At 42.9% G+C, this 23120-nt stretch overlaps 1 protein-coding gene across 1 annotated transcript in view; it reads left to right on the forward strand.

The window, feature by feature from the left end:
• prim2 (DNA primase subunit 2) overlaps positions 1-23120 on the forward strand; it is a 71840-nt gene that overhangs the window by 36351 nt on the left and 12369 nt on the right. The window contains exon 10 of the mRNA XM_042066353.1: positions 1023-1208. Coding sequence (XP_041922287.1) covers positions 1023-1208 — 186 coding nt within the window. The remainder of the gene's footprint in view (positions 1-1022; positions 1209-23120) is intronic.

A 23120-nucleotide genomic window follows, 5' to 3' on the forward strand; every position in this document is an offset into this window, starting at 1 on the left:
AATTTATAAGATGCCCAGCAAGCTCCCCCAATGTGGTCCAATGAACAGAACTTCATCTTATGTGTCGGGAGTCTTTTCTTGTATTATGTTGAGTGAACTGGACTGAAAGGGAACATAAGGTTATCAATATAACTGCGGTTCTCTGAAGGACATTAACCCCTTTTTAGCCTCATTGACTCCCTGAACCTGGTCAGTTTGGCCATTTCAGAAAATGAGAGGGTCCCGGCTGTGGCGCGACTGGCTGGGGCACCTGCACCGTACGCCAGCGACCCGGGTTCGATTCCCGCCCCGTGGTCCTTTCCGGATCCTCCTCCCAACTCTCTCTCCCACTAGCTTCCTGTCATTCTCCACTATCCTGTATCATTAAAGGCATAAAAAGGCAAAAAAAAATATAGTAAAAAAAAAAAAAAAAAAAATGAAAGAGGACTAGTTTATCTAATGTAGTAAAACATTCCCTGAGATGGGAGATTTGTTTAGATCGATGACGTCATGCAGGAATGACTTCCCATGGGTTAACGTCTTCAGAGAACCAAGGTCATATTCATAACCTTACGGTAGGTACAGTAGTTATTTTAATGTGTCTGTGGGGAAATTCATTTTCACAGATCTGTACAAAATGAAATGAAATTATATGAAACGTGTTGAAAACGATCTCCACTGATAAATATCACACTTGCTAACTTGGAAATGGGGTCCTATCTATGTCCAAAATCCTGAACCACCCCTTTAACCTCTACGTTAAAACTATGAAAAACTTAGATTTTTTTATTTTTTTTTAAATGCGTTGTTTGAGAGAAATGGTGTGTGGTAGCTAAAAAGTCAAGCCACAACTCATCACCTTAACCAAAGGCCAGCAACGACACGTCTGTCCTTTCAAATATTACAGCCTACAGTTGTATTTGTTTTGCTCTGTTTTTGTTTGTTTGTTATTGTTCCAACGTGTCATTACTGGCCACCATTGCTGAATCTCCCATGATGCATCCCTTTGACCTGCTGATTCCTCCTCATTTTGACTCCCCCAGCTTTCCGGCAAGTCCTTCCCCCTGTGCATGAGACAGCTCCACAAGGCGCTGAGGGACAACCACCACTTGCGCCACGGTGGCCGCATGCAGTACGGTCTCTTCCTGAAGGGCGTCGGCCTCACGCTGGATCAGGCCCTGCAGTTCTGGAGGTCCGAATTTGTCAAAGGCAAAGTTGACGCCGACAAGGTAAGTTATATGCAGCCGGCACGGCACGCAGTTGATTTTTGATGTGTTAGACAGACAGTGAAACAAAGCAGAATTGCTAGTTCCATATTCTAGATGATGGTCTTTGTAGCAACAGTTTCTTTGATAAACGGTGCTTTCATGATCTATGGATGTAGAAATAAAATAACTGACCTATAATTGAAACCTCAGTACGTAAAGTATATAAAATGAAAAAAAGTTTTTAACTTCTTAGTCTGTAGGACTGCAAGCTCTCCCCACTTTGATTTGCATCTTCTTAATCATACATATCTGTGATCTCTTTTGGGGTTACTGCCTGCCATCACGTCTCAGTGTCATTTAGAGGTTGACTGGTTTGATAATGATGTTCTCCTGGCAAAAATCTCTCTGTTTTACGGCCCGACCCCCCCCCCCCACCCCCCCCCGAGCCCCGAGCTACAACCGTATTAATTTTTTTCATTTTTCAGCACTCCTGTCTCTCACCCCCTTTCTCTCTCACCCCCCTCTCCCGCCCACTCTTCTCTCTCTCTCTCTCTCTCTCTCTCTCTCTCTCTCTCTCTCTCTCTCTCTGCTTCTCTCCTCTGAGACATCGCATGTTTATTGTTATGAATTTGGCTGATATGATTTTCTCTTTTCACCCTCCAGTAAGTCTTAAGTATTGTGAAACTCCTAAATGAATAGATATGAGGTGCTTAGAGGAGAGGCAAAGAAAAGACAGACTTCAGACAGGGCTGATTTGCTCAACCCTTAGCTATTCATCTCTGGTATTTGTATTGATGTTGAAGATAATTGGGCACCCTTCCTCCTCCTCCTTAATTACACATTTCTAGAGGAGCGATCAGCAGACTGCTTTATGCAATCTTATTTTTACGTCTATGGTACATTTAACAGGAAAATTAGGCTCCCTGGCTGAGATTTCTGATTCCCTGTCTTGTGCTTATTTTTTATTTTATTAATTATTTATTCATCAGGCAAATGCATATTTTCAGCTGATCCGCAGTCAGGGACATTAGATAGGATTGTTGTCCATTTCCTGAGACATACAAATATGTATAATCATCCTTGCCTTTGGGTCTGTCACATTCCCATTTCAAGCCTCAGTGATTCTTTCTAGAGGTTTTAGAATGATTGCACATTATTTTGCTCTCCAAATTGCAAACAAGCATGCAAGTATCATCTTTTTTATTTACATGTAGGCTGAGCCAGTGTGATGTTGTGTTTTGTTATCAGAGTTGTATCTAGTGCAGTACAGTGTTATTTTCTGCCAAGTTGATGCCACTTTACTGTGTCAGTCAAGGAATCTGGTGATGTTTTGTAAGTCTTCGAGGAGATGCTTAAATTAGTGCTCTCTCTAGATGTTTAGACTGTCCTCTACTGACGATGTTTTGACAGTGGGTAGTGTGTCAGTTGAAAAGCTTTCCCCCGTCTGTCTGTTGTGTGTTGGTTTGCTATTTCAAGCCCAATTTGATCAGAGAAGACAAAACATTGAGTCACTCTGCCTTCTGTGCACACATTTCAGAACACATGCAATGTTGGATAGCAAAAACATGATCATCATGATCTGTTCAGGAGAAGAATGGCGACCATAGTTAGACCATAAAAAAATGTCATTGATTGATATGTACATTTGTTTCTCTAGATTGTTTGGTTGTGATTGACTGGGACATGTCCTTTATTACAGCTCCCTCTAAATGCTCAGTCTATACTTTTTTTAAATGAAGTGTACCTTAAGTTATGTTCAATTATTGCAAGCTTTATTAAGTTTTGCAGTTGAATGCTCTACTACCACTCATGGGAAGAGTGTCTTCATTTCCATCAGAAATGTAGACAAAGCCAGGTGTGATGAAAAGTTTAGGATATGTTATTCTTTTACAAAATGGAACTGAGCAGAAACTTTCAAATGCCTGAGTGGAAAATTATTCCCCTTAATAGTTCTGTGTTGTGTCATCTCATAGTTCTAGGCATAGTTTTAGGGTTTCCTGAGATTTCAACTCTGGTCTTCATTCTTGCATAACCCCATCCTGCAACATTTCCTCAAAACACTGCAAGGGAGAGCTTCAGTTTTACTATAAGTATTATCAAAGTCTAGGCACACTCTGCCTTAACCAGGCCGTTAGGACTGCAACTAACGACTATTTTCATAGTTGATTAATCTGTACATTATTTTCTCAAATACATGTAGTTGTTAGATGAAACATGTCAGAAAATGGTGACAAAATGTTGATCAGTGTCGACCATAGACTGTATATACAGTCTATGGTGTTGACATCCCAAAACCCCAGATTATGTTCTCATGTGCTTTGTTTTGTCGACCCGCCTAAGATATTTAGTTTATGGTCATAGAGGACTTAAGTAAAGCTGAAAAAAGTTTAAGAAGCTATAATCAGAGATATTTGATGTATTTCTCTTAAAAAATATCAATAACCAATAACCAAAATGGTTGCCAATTTAATTTTATAGTTACAACTAGTCAATTAATTGTGGTAGCCCTACTGGTCATGGAGTACTTGCTATATATGGAAGGAACCTGTCTGAAACCACCACCAGAAACCATAGCTTGTAGGTGCAAATATTTAACTTGTATCTAATAAAAAATAAGTTAAAACAAGATGAAGTAATTCATTTTCTTGTGTAGGATGACATTTTTAGTGGCTCAGTAAGGACGTGTAGGGAATGTCTCCAACAACCCTAAAGTGAAACTTTCTAATGTGATCAGTCTGGTTGGGTGATTGTAGAGAATTGACATTGAGATGTGCTTATTTTGTCTGTGACATGAACATTGTTTTAACTTTAACTAAGAAGTTTTCTTTGCATTGATGCAATAGTATGTACTTGCTCTACTGTAATTTCTGACACTCTTATTCATTTGGCATTTTGCTCTTTAATATTGTTGAGCCTGAATAATTTATGGGTTAAAGGGGGGCATTTGAGTGCACCTTTTATAGTGAAGAAAAACAAATACCTCAGGATGGTTCTTATTTATTCCACTGAGCTGTTTTATCTGGCTGTGGTGGTTAGTATCCACTGAAATGCATTATGCATGCTTTCATATACATCTTCTGCAGAAATGGCAGGGGGAGCATCCTTTGTGCGAGGAAAAAGAGAGCGACTGTCTGCATCACAAATTATCTGAAACTAAAAACAAAACAACACACAGACTCCACCTTTTTGTGTGTGAGTGTGAGAAATGTGTCTGCCATCCATAGTCTTATTTTTTGTTTCTGTGAAAACAAATTTGCTGGACAGTTGAATTCCTGTTATTTCTCCCATTCCATCAAGACAGACATGACAATTTTCCCGGAAATGTCATTTCATTCTTTGAAAGTGTTAAATTAAGATCACAAGGAACGGGGAGTTGAAGGTTGTCAGGACTTCGTAGACAGCCGATTAAAGGTGAGGGAACGGAAATAAGAGACAGAGATGGAAAGGCCTTCAACGTCGTGAATTGACGCGCTCTAACTTCCACAGGCTTTTCATGTCAGATGCTGTTGGATGAGAGGCGAGGAAGAAACGGACGCATTTGTCTCCTCTGGTGTGTTTCCAACGTGTTTCCCCCCCTCTCAGCTATCAAAGCCAGGCAGTCAGATGCAGTGGTTATGGATGGAAGAATGCTACACGGAGCATGATTTGACATGAGCACTATTGGCAGGTCGAGGAGATCTTGATCTGGATACGTTAATACATGTCTGTCTGGTGTAGCTGATGATGGGCAAGGAACGTGACAAGGCTCCCCACCTCTTGGGCATGTTGCTGCTCCAATCTCCGAGGCTTGTTAGTGGGGCGGGAAGGCATGGATGGCTACACAGGAAAGGCGATGCAGTACTAGGCAGACAGAACCCTGACTGGCGCTCAGACAACAGTGTTTTTTTTATTTATTTATTTATTTATTTATTTATTTATTTATTTATTTATTTATAATTTAAACCACGGGCCAATAACATGTTAAAGGTCCAAATGCACGCCTTGTGTGACGCCGCGTTAAGGATAAAATTCCAGTCCTGCGTGAAACTCATCTCAGTAGTTAATAGATTTATTATGTCCGCCGCTAGCGAAGCGGTCATATAATGATTGTCAAAGTCTCCCCCGTCCCCCCCGTCATCTACTTCCTGATTTTTTGGTCAACGATACCCGGGACACCGAAACACCGGTGCACATGAAATTTGGTGGGTATGTAGCCCCACTAGACTTTTACGGAAAAATGTAGTTTCGTCCCCGGGGGCCACTCCCCCCGTGCTGGGCCCCCCCCGAACCGCAAAAAAAGCAGTTTTTCCTAAATAACTACCTGAACCGTGGCACTGAGGATGAAGAATCTTTTATGGTATGTTGGTCTCAAGGGCCCACATCAACCTGGCCCATAATCACTCATTTGTGATTTGCACCCCACGGTAAAAAATGAAAATGCAATATTATTCTGCTTTAATCGCCCCTATCTTCAGTTAAGATGTTCAGAACTGCACCAAATTTGATGTGTATGATTGACCTGGCATTCTCTGGGGGGTATGCCAAGTTTCGTAGAATTTCATCCATGGGGGGGTCTAAAAAAAATTAGGTTATGTGTACATTTAGTGACTGTACATTCATTGGCCTGTAGATGGCGGTGCACACATATACACATGCACACACACACAGGCACCCACATACTATTGGTATTAGAACGGCAGATACATAATTACAAATTCAGTAGGATTAAAAGAAAGCCAAATATTCATCATCATCATCATGGCTGCATTTCCAGTATTGGCGATAAGTAGTCGTTTGTCCACTAGATGGCGCATCTTTGCAGTGAGACGTAATTTTGTTGGAAGTTAAAAGTGGGTTGGAAAAACAATGGACGCTTCCTACAAGGACTGTAGTTTACCGCAGAGAATGTCTAATAAGGATAGGACGATGTTCACATGAAATGTAATTCCCATTTCTTCTTGAAGCCGAAATAAATCTGAGGATGTTTATCGGACATGCTTGGTTTTTACTGCAGGTACGTTAATCTTATAATATCAATAAGGACCTAGGTAATGTTACCGTTAGCGTTGGTTGAGTGATGAAGGCCAATTTGATTGATTGCATTTGTAGAAAACTATAAATGCGGTTATACCAAGCAAATTGATAGCAGCACTGTAATTGTATCTTTCGACTGTCATTTGTTGCACGTGCTACAAAAATCATTCTGTGCAATGGAAGATTTACCAACATTACACCGGTCTGATACAGTTTTGCCTATACATGCGTGAGACTGAGACGCCTGTTTATTTTGTTTTAAGTGCGTGCAGGGTGTGTCAGGGGAATCGATGTGCTTTGATTCCAGCTTGGTAGTTGTAGTCTGTGAAATTAAAAAGCATGTGTGTGTGAAGTATCCAAACAATGACGCCTTCATTTCATTATGGCTGCTTTAGCAACACACCTTAAGCTACTGTGTAGTGGGTCCCATTTAGAAGTGGCTACTTCATTCGCGCTTTCCTTGACTCATGGAGCTGCGTGAATTTTATTACAACTTATATGTATATATAACGATATGGCAATTTAAGTCCGCTTGATACTGTAAGGCGTAAGCCATTAGTTTCCAAAGGAGATTTTATTTGTGTCGCCAGCATAGCCTATTGACAATTTATGTTGTACTGTAAATAGGCCTACCATATAAGCCTACCTGTAGCTTAGGGAAGCTAACAGCTTTCTATTAGGATGTAGTTTGTTAGTTACAGTTTTGTCATAACTCCCTGATGCATTTTTGCATTTAGAATAGCCAGAGCGTGGATATCTCAATCGGAAAATTAAACAATATCGGGTGCCTATGGACTAGGCTGGGTGAACCCAGCCTGATCTGCCCGCTATTTATTTTTTGATTTCTTAAAAGATTGAGCTTGGTCTGGTGAAAGCCAGACTAGCCATGGACCTCAGTTACACAATGCAAGGGAACATGAATCAGCCTATATTTGCACGAACAATAACGGACAACAGCTCTTCAACTTCGGCCCGTTAAAATGTGTATGAACAGTCTAGCGACGCATTTCATCAAGGCCCATTTGGACATGTCAGTTAGTATGACCGCCGCGCAGCGAAGTCATTTTAACCCATTCCATGTGCACACATGTGCATAAACAGATACACACGCACACACATACATTCACAGTAATCATACGTATGACACATACTCACACAGTAGACATATGTACGCATGCATGCACATGCACAAACACGCAAACACGCACGCACACACACACACACACACACACACACACATAAACATAAATGTGTACACGCACACATGCACACAATTCAAGAATTTCTCAGAATTATGAACAGGCAAGATGGGGGTGGGGTTTTATAAAATGAATTTTACATGTGAAATCTATGAACTAATCATGTTTTGGTACTTGTTGTCTAGCAGATACCAGTGAGAATTGAGTGTGGATAATGCAATTTAGTGAGACAGTTAGAAACATATAGGCCTTTCAGCGTGATTTATTTTTGTGGAAAAAATGTGCTGGACTTGGCGGCGGTCATATTTTGTACCGCTCGGCGGTACATCTAGTTTGCACCACTGGTTAGATGTAAAACAGCATTTAGTTTCAGACTGTTACTTAATTTGTGCATTAACAATAAAGTATCACATGAACTAAAGATGACTAAAATCTTATGTAGAAGAAGAAACATCCACAAAAAATCCATCCATCCAAAAATGACCTTTGTTTTTGATAGCTGTTGAAAACGGCATGGAACTGACAGATGTTTTTGTTTATAAATAAATAAATAACATTATGCTGATACCTTTTGCTTTTCCCAAATACAATGTAGCCTACAGGTGTAAGTGACCTTTCATCAATCCAGTTGCAATGGATGAACTGTGATGAACTGCCCCACTTGTTATTGTTTAGAGATTTTAAAGGTTTTATAACAATGCTACATCTTCTTTGGCTATTCTACAATCTATTCACCTTTTCAGCACCAGTAGGCTACTTTCTGTGCAGCCGCACACACACACTCAGGCATGCCAAACAAGCATACACAAAAGTTTCAAGAGTGGGGGATGGAGTAAAAGATGGAGACAAATTGAAGTGTGATTTATTTTCGCGGAACGGATGTACATGACTGAACGGCGGTCATATTGTGTACCGTTATGCGGTACATCTGGTTGAGTTATGAAATAAATAAATATTTGCCTTGATAACCATGGTTGCTGCTCTGCCATCCAGCATCTTGTATTTGACTGTTTTTGCCTGTTTGAAATGAAGACACTTGCCTGCTAATTGATGTAGCAAGTTATAAACATGGAAGTGATGTACAGTGTATCCTACGACAACTTTGCAAGTAGTGTATGTAGTCATATCATGGGCATCTACCATGCCATGGGCATCAAGTTTGTAAAAATGCCACAGCTCAATTCATGTTAAACTTAGTGTAGTGCATCTCATGTTCTGAAATGTTTAAATGCCAGAGGTTTTCAAACAATATATTGGTGTGTGTGTGTGTTGTGCAATGGGAGTGTTTATTGTGTGATTGTTTGTGTGTGTCTAGTTAATTTCTAAATGTTATGTTCTATATTAATTTGTCTTGTGCTTTCCCTTACTTAAAGTCTGCACATACTGTTTTTGGTTAACAATTGATTTCTGCCTTGTATGATTTTACTGATGTGAGTTGGTGTCCTATGCCAAACACACCACGCCCATAGTCCAGTGACAACCTGTTCTCTATGCCCGTGTCTAATAGATGGCAAGGAAGCCAAACACACACCCTGACTCGCTACAAGATTGTTACAATATTGTGAGAGTCAGATTTTCCCACTGTTTGCCTATTGTTATTTCATTCGTTTGCGAGTCACTCTGGACTGCCAAGTGATGCCCTTTTAAGATGACTAGAATGTGGTTTGATGTCTGGAGAAGGATGAAGCCCTGTGATTTAGCAGTTTTGTGAGCTCATGCTGTCCAAATCTCTGAGCTTGTAGGCTAATCCTCATACAGTTTGAAGTTTGCAGTGCTTTGATACTGTGGCGTATGGAGCGTTTTTAAAGAGCTTTTCAAGTGTGTGAGTGAGTATACATTTTTTTGTGCGATTGCTGTTTTTGCATGAATACTGTCCCACTTGAGATGCTTTTAGGTTTTAAAGTGCACATTGTTTGCGGTTCAGTTTAGCCTCTCTCCTTTGAGACCTCTGTAGCCCTCCTAAGCAGTAGACATTGGCCATGCCGTCCTGACTAGAGGAAAAAGACGCAGTTCAAAGAGGCCCTTTTGCTTTGACTACCGCTAAGCCACTTTCACAGACTTAAATGAATTGGAAGACTGCTACTCTGTTATCCCCGCCACCACTGCCGTAGCCCCCTACCCCCCCACCCCACCCTCTACCATCCACTCGCAAACCATTTCTCACATTTAAGATACTTCCCCGCACGACAAACACATTCCCCTGTGGTCACGCACCGCCACTTGCCAAAGTGCCCCATTTCCAGGGCAACTGAGCCCCCTCTGTCTGCCCGCCCAGGTGTGACGCGACTGGGCAGGACACTCCAAGCGCAGCCGGTGTTCCATGCCGCAGCCAGCAGAAGAGAACGTGCCGCTTGGCAGCGCGGCAACTAGCTGGCTGGTGGCTCTGAGGGTGATGTATGTGTGGCATCAGTGATGGCAGCACACAGAGCCACCACACCGACCTTCTGATTAGCATAGAGAGAGAGAGAGGGAGAGAGACAGAGAAAATGAGTGATGAATAAATCCAGAGAAAAGGAATGCGAGGGCAAAAGGGAAGAAAAAGGCCAAAGGCATGTAGATGGCACAGGGGAAAGAAGGAAAATACGAACAAGACCTAAAAGAGAGGGATTGTGAAAGAAAGGAGAGAGGGATTGTGAAAGAAAGGAGAGAGGGATTGTGAAAGAAAGGAGAGAGGGATTGGGAAAGAAAGGAGAGAGGGATTGTGAAAGGCCAAGTTGCACAGAAAGGAGGAGCAGTGTGATTAAACATTTATTTATTTATTTATTTTTGTTTGGAAAGCATCCACACCCTTTTTCTCAGGAAGGGATTTCTTTGTTGATTTTGCTGTTCACCAGCTCGACTAAGCCATTCTAAAGCTCCCCCAGGTCAGTTTTCGCTGGATCGTAGTCTGGAAATACGTTAGGCTAGACGGTTTCCCAGGCCATGGTTTTGGAGTACAGCCATCAACAACCAGGGGGACGGAGCAGTGCTCTGTTCTGCTCTGATTGGTGAAAAGCCTGATCAATTCACTTCAACTGTAATCCAGGTTAACACCCATTATCAGTACTATGAATGCAAAACAGATCCCAGCTCTTTCACTAGACAAAAAAATGAACATAGTGAATTGTACTGAATTTTTGTCTGGGCCAGGATAACTGTTTCCAACTCGAGGAAGATTAGTTAACCATTTGAGGAGTCATTGTTCCACCGACCTTATAAATTTACATTTTGTCTTGTCAATGTCTTACAACAGCATAACATATTTCACAGTAGTTCATGAAGCCATCCTATATACACCCTAAATAAAAGCCATAGTCTGGGATGACTTACACATAGCGTGACCTGTTAAGGTGTGTCACTGTGTCAGACTGTCAGAAGTCCACATGCAACATCATTTAATCTAATGATGTAAATGTGGGTTTAAATAAGTGATGGGTGCAACCTTTTGGCCTTTCTTGTGCTTGAAGGATACAAGTTCCTCTGAAACCTCTCATCAATATTGCACCACCCACTCCAGGTTTGGAGCCTTGTCCGTGCCCCTTAAAGGTGCTGTTCCGGTTTCCTGCAGGAACGCTCATTCCTCATCTGACACTGTTGCTCCCTACTCTGTGTGTGTGTGTGTGTGTGTGTGTGTGTGTGTGTGTGTGAGTCTGTAGTGGTGGGGTGCTACCGGGTGAAGCTCGTTAGACTTGCGGGGCGATAACAGCTCGCCACCTGCCAAGGAGAGGTCCACATCCTCATTACCGACGGAAGGCTGCTTTCACATGTCCAGAGAGGAAAGCGGAGACAGATGTGGAGGTATTGCTGCTGTGATCTGGCTCCTGTCAAGGTCACACAGGTGCTTGGTGACTGGTGTCATGGGGCAACTTGGGAAAGCATGTGTGGAAGACGTCCTTATAGAGTCACCTGGAGACACAAACACTGACAGAAACAAAGAGACACAAACGCAAGAACGAGTGTAAAGAGCAAAGAGTGTAAGAGCCTCCATCTAGTAAAAGAATGTTGCACATGGATTTATTTCAATCCAAGCCTTCAAAAAATATGATGCTTAATATGATGCCTTTTATACTTCAGTCCTGATAGACTGGAGAACTGCCCTTTGGAACTCTCAACAAGGATAGGGAAAGATAACCAAAGCTCTTAGCCTTCCAAAATTGAGCAATCAGACAAGAGGAGCAATTGTCAGACGAGTGTCAAAAATGACAAGCTAGAGAAATAGCAAACTACTGCACTCAGGGAGCTGCAGAGCACATCGACTGATATGAGAGGAAAAAGTCCAGACTCTTCAACCTTCTACAGGACTGAATAACTCTCCAGGAGAGAGTAGGCAGGAGCAGGGCTACTTCCAACAATGGCCAGCCTCAAATCAGAAGCCCTGCAACCTTCCTTGAAGGCAATTTTGGGCTTTTTGAGAACCCACCTCAGCTATTTGGCCTGAGTGCATTACCGGTATATTTGGTGTCAAGCCAGAAGCATACCCAAAAGCTGCCTAACCCCATTTCCCAAGGCTGTTAGTTATACTCTTTGGGCTGTTTTTCTTGAGCCTTTTAAAAAAACACACGTCAGCTCCATCTGTATTTAAGTAGGTTAACCTTTAGCGTTATGTAGAAATAAATATGAAGCTCATGAGCTTGGCATGAAGGTTAAACCTCCAAAGCGTGTAAAGTATTCACCTCTTCTAGTAAATGCTCAATGTGTCGGTGGATACATGTAGCTGAAGTCTTTCATCTTGGTGTGCAATTGGTATTTTTTTATTAGTGTTATATTTCTGGTACGTATGTGTGTATGCAGAGCTTTAAGTAAGCTGTTGTCTTTTCTTTGGGGGATTACTCCTCTAGACCTTGGACCTGTGTTCTCTTCTTCAGAGCCCCAGTGTTGCAGTGAGCTGTGGGTGGGATTTCCATTTGCTTCCTTTACCCTCATCCATCCCTTTCCCAATGTCAGAAATGTAGGCGCAGTGCTGCATTGCCTTCCCCCAAGCTTCTAATGGGCACACACACACACTCACACACTCTCTCTCTCTCTCTCTCTCTCTCTCTCTCTCATCTGTTAGTGTCTCACAGCCCCCTCCTCGGCACCAGCAGCCAGCTACACATTTACTCACAAAGATACGGCACACATCCACAGACACACACTTCCACATCCACAGACAACACACACACATCTCACGCCACACTCACGCCACACCACATCGTTCATCGTTTTACTTATTCCACAGCCTCCATACATACATACAGACAGATATCAGATAGGCACACACACACATTCATATGAACACTCTGAAGTATTTCACTGCTTCCATAGAACCACATGATATGTGCCTACATATTCCACAGCCTCCATAAAGCCACACATTCACCTTCTTACACATTACACCACCTCCACACACACACACACACACACACACACACACACACATATACAGACACACACTTGCATCAAATATTAACACTGGGTGTGTGCATAATAATGGTAGTTACAGACACACAATGCACTTATTGAGGTTGCATTGTGTAGGCACTAGGCAGCCTCCTAGCCATTCACTCACCACTACTAATTGACAGGCCAACGAGTCACAGTGACGCCTCAGCCTTGGAGGGTGGGCAGGCTGCTTTAATGTGCGCCCATTGTGTGGTTTTGGCAGGACACAGCCTCCGTCCTTGAGTTTGTGGAATGCGCAAATCACTCTTTAGAAATACACACTTTGTCTTTCATGTCAGCATTTTACAACAAGGTCTCTGTGTATGGATCAGGAACAAAATATGATTTCTGGATGGTGTTGACCCTGGCTTAATTGTATTGATCGCTTGGTTTAATGAATTAAAACACAGGGAATGAAGAGTTTGTTTTAAATCTTCATTTAACCCAATGGAATTTGTATAAATTCTGGCAAAAGCTGAGAGGATATGTGGGTCATGCTTGATTTGTGTCCCTCAGTTTTAATTCATACGTCCAGCAGTCGTCCTAACCACTTTCCTCAACCCAGATCTCCACACAGGCCTAGTGTGGACCCTATGGTTTCACACAGCATCATTAGCAACAATTGTCATGTGCTAATTTTCAGCACTCAAAGCCTTGTTTTCACTACAATGATCTCCTGCAGTGAGTCAAGGTATTCATTATAATAGGCAAGCATGTCTGTCCCACCAACAAGCTCCTCCAGAATCCCATTTGTTTTTAATTTAGCTTTATCTCTATCTCTTTTCATTGGATTTGTTCTTGATTGCACATTGGGTAATTAGATAATTGACCCAAAGTGCCACTTGGTTTATTAGAACAACAGCATAACTGGGTTGGTGATGAGGGAGAAGTTGGTTGGGGTGGGGGGGTGACTGCGATCATTCTCTCTCTCTCACTCACTCTCTCACACACACTCACTCACACACACACTCACTCACACACACACACACACACACAAACAAATGATTGGTATTCAACTCGTCCTTTGCTTCCAGTCTTGTTTCTACCCTGGTACTTTTTTTTACGCTTGTTGTTTTTTTAACCTGCCTGCCTCTTTGTCATACGTTTTGCCGAGCGCCAGCAAGGAAATTGTGATAGTTCTGAGCTATTCACACCCGCAGTCCGTCTATGCTCAGCTATCTGGGAGGGAGAAACTAAATAGTGAGTGTGCCAATCTCAGTCTCACAGCGAGGGAAAAAGTGGTTTTCTCTGCAGGAAGAGATTGTGTGTCAGAGGAACAAAACAAATAAAAAAAAAAGGCACAAAATGTAATAGATGTTAATACTTTGTTTGAATTGACTTCACATCCCTTTCACAATATCCCCTAATTCACTAGGAATGTGGTTTGTGGGCGCCAGTAACATTTCTTAAACCTAGCTGGGCAGCTTGGTTGCATTTTGTGTGTGTTTGTGTGTGTGTGTGTTATGGTATTAGCTAGTGAATTCACTGTTTTATTCTTGTACTTCATTCAAAGGTGCTCTTTGTGAAAGGGCCTTGCAACGGCGATTTCAAATGAAAAGCATTTTAATGGCATTACGCTTAAGATGGATTGGGGCCAGTGTCACATCAGTCACAATGGACTGTCAGGTGGGAGGCCTTGCCAGGTTTCTGCCTGTGTGGAAATACAAACAGACTTACACACACACACAAGAAGGACACTACCACATACCCTCAGATATATACACACACACACACACACACACAGAAACCTGCACTCAAGAGTATTGACTCATGCAGATGCATGTTTCCCTGTGCTTTGCCTCAGCGGTGCTTCAGGGGCACATGGCGGCAGACAGGGAGGCAGGCGGTGTGTTAAGCGAAGATTGTCAGTCCTGCTTTACACGCTGCCCCTCATCCCTCCACGCCTGACATGGATTGCTCTGCAATGTTTGGGGCTTTCTTTGGGCTTCTTGCCTTTTGTATTGTCGGAACTTAACAGTGGCTTTTAGAAGAAGCAGTACAATTGCCTGACATGGATTGCTCTGCAATGTTTGGGGCTTTCTTTGGGCTTCTTGCCTTTTGTATTGTCGGAACTTAACAGTGGCTTTTAGAAGAAGCAGTACAATTTTTTTTACACCCCCCACCCGGCTTTTCCCTTACTTTATTCCTTCACCTTTCCTGACCACATTCAGAAGGGGTATGTCTCTGAAAAATTCACCCGCAATTGCTCCTTACTCCTGGACTTTTATGACAGGCAGAATTTGTTGACTAGGGATTGGTGGTGAACAGGTGCAGGGTGTTTGTGATAGACCTTTTAAAAGAACGGTGGGCACAGAAAGGGAAGGCAGTAATTTGGCCCGCAGGACAGATGAATATGTGGAACATTATGACTGCCAACAACAGCTCTTTTATTACCTGTGCCCTATCAAAGGTCTACAAAAGTCACTCTGTTTTTTTATATATTGAATGCCAGGAAGCCACAGGCAGGTGTACCCACAATAGTCATCATTTCTTTGAATCCTCTGAAACAAAATTGTGATGATTCAAGCCTCAGACTCGTGTATATATATGTGGCTACATAAAGGTGGGAGAAGCTGTTTCTTCTGCCACGCCGGTATGATGCTGACTTGGGGACATGTGTTGCTGATGAGACACATTTGCATTCATTATGGCAAAGGTTGTTGACATGACTTTTTTTTTTTTTTTTTTTTTTTTCCAATCACTGAACACACTTGTCTTGTCTGTTTAAGCACTCAACCAAAAACTGAATTTAGGGTAAAAAAGTATTTGATATTGTCTATTATGTGCAGGTACTTGTAAAGCTGACACATGAAAAGTGATGTCTGAGGGAGGAGGCTACTTGAAACTGTGAGTTTCGGTCGGTGTGAGCGAGCGGACTTTCAGTTGACAGTAATTAACACCCTTTTGAACAATCTAAGCTGTGCGAACGTCAGAGGGCGGTCTACGCTGATGCATCATTAGTGAGATAGGAGGACAGCTGCATGCAATTCGTAGCAGCATAAAATTAGTGGCGGCCGCTGAAGCGTCAGCATAAGCGGCAGCCCTCGTTTCAGCCAGCCTCGGTTAAGACGAACGCGGTCAAGACAAGCAAGTTTACCTGTGCAAGTTCACCGAGCACAGGCACCGACAAAGGCAAAATGTGCCGTTCCACCATATCTGTTATCACCGGCCATTGCAGAAAACGGCATCATGCCAAAAGGGGCAGAAATCGCCTTAACCTCCAGGAACTTAAACGGTCCTCACCGACAGAAACCTCCTTCTCCATGGGCTTGTGGAACTGTCAATCCGCAGTCAACAAAACGGACTTCATAGCTGGCTATGCCAACCACCTTTCGTTGGAACTCCTTGCTCTCACTGAGACTTGGATCAAACCAGAGAATACTGCCACCCCGGCTGCACTCTCCACTAACCTTACACTATCCCACACCCCTCGCCTATCTGGACGAGGTGGCGGGACGGGCCTGCTGATCTCCAACAAATGGAAATTCACCCCGCTACTGCCTTCAAACAAATATGTCTCATTCGAATTCCATGCCATCACAGTGATCGCCCCAGCAAAACTCTACGTGCTGGTCATCTACCGCCCTCCAGGCCAACTAGGCGACTTTATTGACGAACTTGACACTCTGCTATCCTCCATCCCTGAGCATGGCTGTCCGCTTCTTGTTCTCGGTGATATGAACATCCACTTAGATGCCCCAGGCTCAGCGGACTTTTTGGCCCTGGTCCACTCCTTTGACCTCGAACTGGTTCAAAGCCCACCGACTCACAAAGCTGGCAAAGAGCTTGACTTGATTTTCACTCGGAACTGCAGCACAGACACCCTCATGGTGACGCCTCTCCATCTTTCTGACCACTTCTTCATCCAGTTCAACGTCAGCCTGACAGAACAGCCTCCAGCTCCTCAGCCGATGGTCACGTTCCGCCGCAACATCCGGAACCTGTCTCCAACGCACTTCTCCTCTGTGGTTGCCTCCGGTCTACCTCCACTCAACACCTTCTCCTCTCTGGAGGTTAATGAAGCCACTGACTCGCTCTGCTCCACACTGACCTCGTGTCTAGACGAGCTGTGCCCTCTTACCACAAGGCCAGCTCGATCCAAACATTCTCATCCATGGCTAAATGATACCCGCCGATCGCAGCGCACCAAACTCAGAGCCGCGGAGAGGAAATGGCACAAATCCAAACTAGCTGACGACCTCAAAAACTACCAGACACTCCTGACCTCCTTCTCAGCCAGCATCACTGCTGCTAAGACTGCTTTCTACAATGACAAAATCAACAGTGCTACAGACACTCGAAAACTTTTCTCAACCTTCAAATCGCTACTCAACCCTCAGCTGCCTCCTCCTCCATCCAGCCTTACTGCAGATACCCTCGCCTCATTTTTTACAAACAAAGTGGCGGCAATCAGCAGTCAATTCTCTACATGCCCACTCAACGCATCTGACTCCGATACCGCACTCCTACAACCTCTAGGGACTGCTGGAACATCTTTTTCAGCATTCACGCCTCTCTCCGAGAGTGAAGTGTCCAGACTCCTGACATGCAGCCGTCCTACCACATGCTCGCTGGACCCTATACCTACGAGCCTACTTCAGTCCATCAGCCCGACCATCGCTCCAGCTATCACACATGTGATCAATGCCTCGTTAACCTCCGGCACATTTCCAACAGCGTTCAAAATGGCCCGGGTAACACCGTTACTTAAGAAAGCTTCTCTCAACCCTGCTCAAGTCGAGAACTACCGCCCTGTCTCACTACTGCCTTTCCTATCCAAAGGCATTGAACGAGCAGTCTCCAAACAGGTCTCTGACTTCCTTTCACAGAACAACCTTCTGGATCCAAATCAGTCTGGGTTCAAAAGCGGCCACTCTACCGAAACGGCTCTGCTGTCTGTAACAGAAGCCTTAAAAGAAGCCAGGGCGACCGCTCGATCATCAGTACTCATTCTGCTTGACTTATCGGCTGCCTTTGACACGGTTAATCACCGTATCCTTCTCTCTATACTCGCTGACATGGGAATCTCCGGAGCTGCTCTCTCCTGGTTTGAATCCTACCTCACAGGACGCTCGTTTAACGTATCATGGCTTGGTCAGCTATCTGCACCTCACCATCTCACCACAGGGGTCCCCCAGGGCTCAGTGCTGGGCCCCCTCCTCTTTGCTATCTACACCACCTCCTTGGGACAGATTATCCGTTCGCACGGCTTCTCATACCACTGCTATGCAGACGACACACAGCTCTATCTGTCCTTTCCACCTGACGACCCCCTGGTTTCAGCACGGATCTCAGATTGCCTTTCAGACATAGCTACATGGATGAAGGCACACCACCTCCAGCTGAACCTCTCAAAGACTGAACTGCTGGTCATCCCAGCTAAACCTACCATACACCACGACATCAACATCAAATTTGACTCCCTGTCTGTTTCACCGACCAGGACTGCAAGAAATCTTGGAGTTGTTCTCGACAACCAACTAAACTTCTCAGATCATGTTGCCTCAGTCGCCCGGTCATGCCGTTTCGCACTCTACAACATACGGAAAATCAGGACTTACTTGACTCAAGATGCTACCCAACTTCTGGTTCAGGCAATAGTCATCTCACGACTCGACTACTGCAATGCCCTCCTGACAGGTCTCCCAGCCTGCGCAGTGAAACCACTTCAGATGATCCAGAACGCAGCGGCACGCCTGGTCTACAACCAACCCAAAAGGGCACATGTTACCCCGCTGCTCATCCAGCTACACTGGCTACCTATGGCGGCCCGTATCAAATTCAAGTCTCTAACGCTTGCCTACAAAGTAGTCTCCGGTTCTGCTCCCACCTACTTGAATGCCCTCATACAGACTTACACTACCTCCAGACCGCTGCGCTCCTCTGACGAACGACGTCTAGCTCTACCACCGGTACGCTCAAGCCAATCCAAACTTTTCTCATCTGTTGTTCCTCGTTGGTGGAACACATTGCCAGTTCCTACAAGGGCAGGGACATCCTTTTCCACTTTCAAAAAACTCCTGAAGACCCAGCTCTTTAGAGAACATCTACTCTCATAGCAACACTTACAACAAGTCTTACTGATCCTAGCACTCACCAGCCATTAAACTGACAAGTAACTGTTAAAATACAGCACTCACCGACGCACTTATTCTTACTGTACTCTAATGTGTTTTTTTTAAACTGTCCTAAAATTGTGAGAATTGTTCTAAAACTTACTGTTTACCATGTTGTTAGTCGCTTTGGTTAAAAAAGTGTCAGCCAAATGTAATGTAATGTAATGTAATGTCGTTTTGGTTACGTCATCAAGTGTTTTGAAAGTTGGTGTGCTATGATTGACTACATTTTCATGATGGATAGAAAACATGTGCTAGTGTTTTGAAAGAATGACTGTACCAAAACACAGAAAACCTTGCTCAAAATCCAATTACACATGACAGTTTTTTGGCAATTTTGAAATATAAACTTATTTAATTAACAAAATGTGTTTTTTAAAAAGAAAACAAACTAGAGTTTGGAAAACGTATTGTAAGTAAAGGTAAACGCTTGTATTTGTATAAGTAGTAGGGGTTTGCACGGACGTTACATTCTGGCTGATAACCATGGTAACCCAGCACGCGTGGCCATATTGGCGGTACTCAGTGAATGAAGTACAATGGAGTATTATGCACTTTGGATATCTTACGTGATTGTAGCCGTGTCTAAACAACAGAAAAGCTCATCAAAATGCGTCTAAGATCCAAAGGCATATAGGGCAGGACTTGGACCACAAGAAAAGGCGAGATATTTCGAGAAATTACGGTTTATTGGCAGCGCAGATCCATATGAGTTGGAAGAGGGAGACGAAGTACCAAGTTCAACCACAAGTGCCCCCCTTCCTCTGATAACTTCTGACATTATTTTCCTTTCTCCTTGGTTTTTTAATAACTTTTGGAAGTCAATACCTACACCAGATGTTTTTCTCAGTGTGACCTATTGGTACAACCTAAAACACGGCAATAATTAACCATTTTCCTTGACGATGTTAGGGATTTACTTCAGTGCCTAATGCTTTCTAATGAGGCGAGTATCTCCAATATGGCGACATCCAGATCTGATGACCTGCTGTGCAAACCCCTAATAGATAAAAGCTTGTTAATAAGATGTTAATAAGAAAAGGTTGTGCTCACAAAGTGGAACTGGTGTTACATTACATTTAGTCATTTAGCTGTCACATTTATCTAAAGCGACATACAAAAGGGGACAAAGTAATATCCGGTTCTGCTCCCACCTACTTGAAAGCCCTCATACAGGCATATGCTTCCTCCCGACCGTTGCGCTCCTCAGATGAACGACTTCTAGCTCTGCCACCAGTACAGTACACTCAGGCCAATCCAAACTTTTCTCATCTGTTGTTCCTTGTTGGTGGAACGTGCTACCAGTTCCTACTAGAGCAGGGACATCCCTCTCCATCTTTTAAACATCTCCTGAAGACCCAGCTCCAGAGAATATCTCCTCTCTTTTCATTACTTACAACTAGCCTTGCTAATTCTAGCACTTATCACCTGATTAGAACTGACACTTGACTGTATAAAAACAGTATAAAACTGTATAAAAATGGTTTTAAATTGTTCTAGCATTGTTGGGAGAATTGTTTTAAAAAGCTTTAAACTGTTTACCATGTTGTAAGTTGCTTTGTTTTTTTTTTTGTTTTTTTTTTTTTTCAATTTTAAGAGTGGCCACTTTTTAAAGAGGGAGAATAGTCATCAATGTAGCTTTATAAAAACGCAGGAGCTAATGAGTAGGCAGGCAATGCATCAGTTCAGTCATTTTGAGGGATTTGATTCAGTACATTGATATTATTAATATCATAAATATTGCAGTATATTGGGAAAGCCTCCAGTCACTGCCTTGTCTGTCTTGATGTCTCTTTGAAATGAAAAAGATTAATGAGGAGTTCTTATTGCAGCTCAAGAATTCTGTAACAATTATTGCAAATTAAGAGGTTGCTTCATCAAAGATGTTTTGGATAGGAAAAATGAACGCCCGCACACTGGAATAGCTCCCAATATATTGGACTAAAAAAAGAAAGCAAGGTTTTGAACGGTCTTCTTCAACAGGATTTCTTCAGGCCTTTTTTTAGTCCAATTAGATATTTGGAAATACTACAGTGTGCGGTCATTCATTCTTTACCTCATACCATGCACGTTTGTCCCGTCCCTGGTCTCAGAATAAGTGGGATGTGCACACAACTACTCTGCTCAACCTCTCCTAGAAAGGAATGTCAGACATACCTAGCAGTAAGGCTTACATTGTGGGTGGCATAATATACTACTTTGTGAGAACAGACTGCAGATGCTTTAACAGGGTTGAGGTTTTTCACACATCAGTAATATACCTGAGCCAGTTACATAACTGAACTGAGTTTCTACCAGTCTAAGAATAAAAGCGTCCTGCTAATAAAAACTGCCATTCAGGTGAAAGTCAGCACATCCCATTCATCAGAGTATTACCTACAGCTAGAGCTGCTCCACTTGAGTAGTGGGGTGCTTGTGGATCAGTTCGATCAGTTGTATCACACATTTCCAGTTCTCTGCACCTCTGATGAGTTGTCAGTTTTGAATGCTGTATGCCAGCCACCCACATGTATAACTGAAAGAATGTCCAACATACAGGTGTTTTCTAATGGCTGCACTGAACAAATGGATGAGATTTGTACTTTCATGAAACTCCTTGCTCTTCAAGTTTATTGGGTTTCTTTGTTAAGCAGGAGTAATTAGAGCACTACCACCACAACAAGTAACGGCAGCATCCAAATATCCTTGATGTCCTTTGATCGAGTTTGTAACATTATTTGGAAATGCCTTGGATGGCTTATTTTAAGCTATTCTAGCATTGTCTGAAAAACCTGGTAGAGGAGACGACTGCTTTTCTCATGAATATTTAATATGTAAATAAGCTTTGCTCTGATTGGTAGTCTGCAAAAAACAAACGGACTACACGTCGCCTGCCTCTGCAGCAGCAAGCAGGACAGTTGAGCGGTATCCATGGTTAACGTTACAGATAACTCTTTACTCACTCCCTGACTTCTCGTGTAACGTACATCACCGTCTACCTAAAACATCTGATTTATACTATCCAACTGATTGTGATAGCCAACCCTTCTGTAATCGAGATGTTAACATTATTTAACTGTGTGATCATTGTGAGAACTTGTTATCCTTGCTCGGAAAAGCTAACTATGCTTAGTTTCTGCTCGCCTTGTGACACATTTAGTTAGGAGACAGCGCGGGAGACAGTTAGTTTAATGTTTTTCGCTTGTAACCATTCCTCCCTCAACTCCTCTTTCTTTGGCAGGAGAAGCAATGTATTTGTGTTGTTTAGGCATAACACAGAGCTTCGCTGTTGTGCTTTGTTGGTCAACAGTGTGCCTTCCATGTAAGAGCTTCCAGATGGCACAAGAACTTAAATATCTGCAATGATACACAAAATTGCTAAATGCATAAAAGCTATTGACAGAGAAGTCACACCAATTGCACTGTAGAACTAGTGGACAACAAAAATGTATTCATTTTGTTTCCGTACCCCAGGTGTTCTTCCATTGGCCTCATTGGTCTTTTTGCTGCTGATGATTATGCTGAACTATAATGGCAACTTCATTTTATTAGCACATTTAAAAGCAACAGGAGTCATACCAAAATGCTTTAGACGGGGATCACATTTGTCAGCGGCAAGCGTATCACAACGCTCAGACCATAATAAGTTCTATCTCGTTCCTATGGTAACACGAACGATTTGCCTTAACTGACAATTGAATACGCTCGCGTTGTGCTTTGAAAGTTGAACCAAGTTCAACGCTCAGCTTGTTCAACACTAGCGTTACACCAGCATTGCCACTGTTCCGCTGCCGAACCATAGAGAACAACAGGAAACCTGCCGCTTGCCGCTGGCCAATGTGATCCCCGCCTTAAAGTTGAGGTAAATAGAGCTGTAGTGGTTGACGTCATAAACCACACTGCCAGGAGAGTTTAGTGGAGCACCTGTCAGTCAGCTGGATGTTCAATAGCCAAATACAGGGAAGGACTATTGCCAAGATCATGCCCAATTATACTATTGTGCCCTGGAATACAAATATAAACTTATGGGAGACAACGGCAAGTCATTGTACAGTTTTCCTATAGATCATCAATGAATCGGTGCACTTGTGGGCAGTTGAGTTTATTCATTGATAATAAAGATAAACAAAAAAGAATAGGAATTAAAAGGAAATAAACAATTCTCCAGTATTATAACAGGATTCTCAAATCCCAAGTTTTGTTTATTAGTCTTAGTGTTCTCTAGC

This window comes from Alosa sapidissima, chromosome 16 (assembly GCF_018492685.1).
Source record: "Alosa sapidissima isolate fAloSap1 chromosome 16, fAloSap1.pri, whole genome shotgun sequence".
In the NCBI taxonomy this organism is placed as follows: domain Eukaryota; kingdom Metazoa; phylum Chordata; class Actinopteri; order Clupeiformes; family Clupeidae; genus Alosa; species Alosa sapidissima.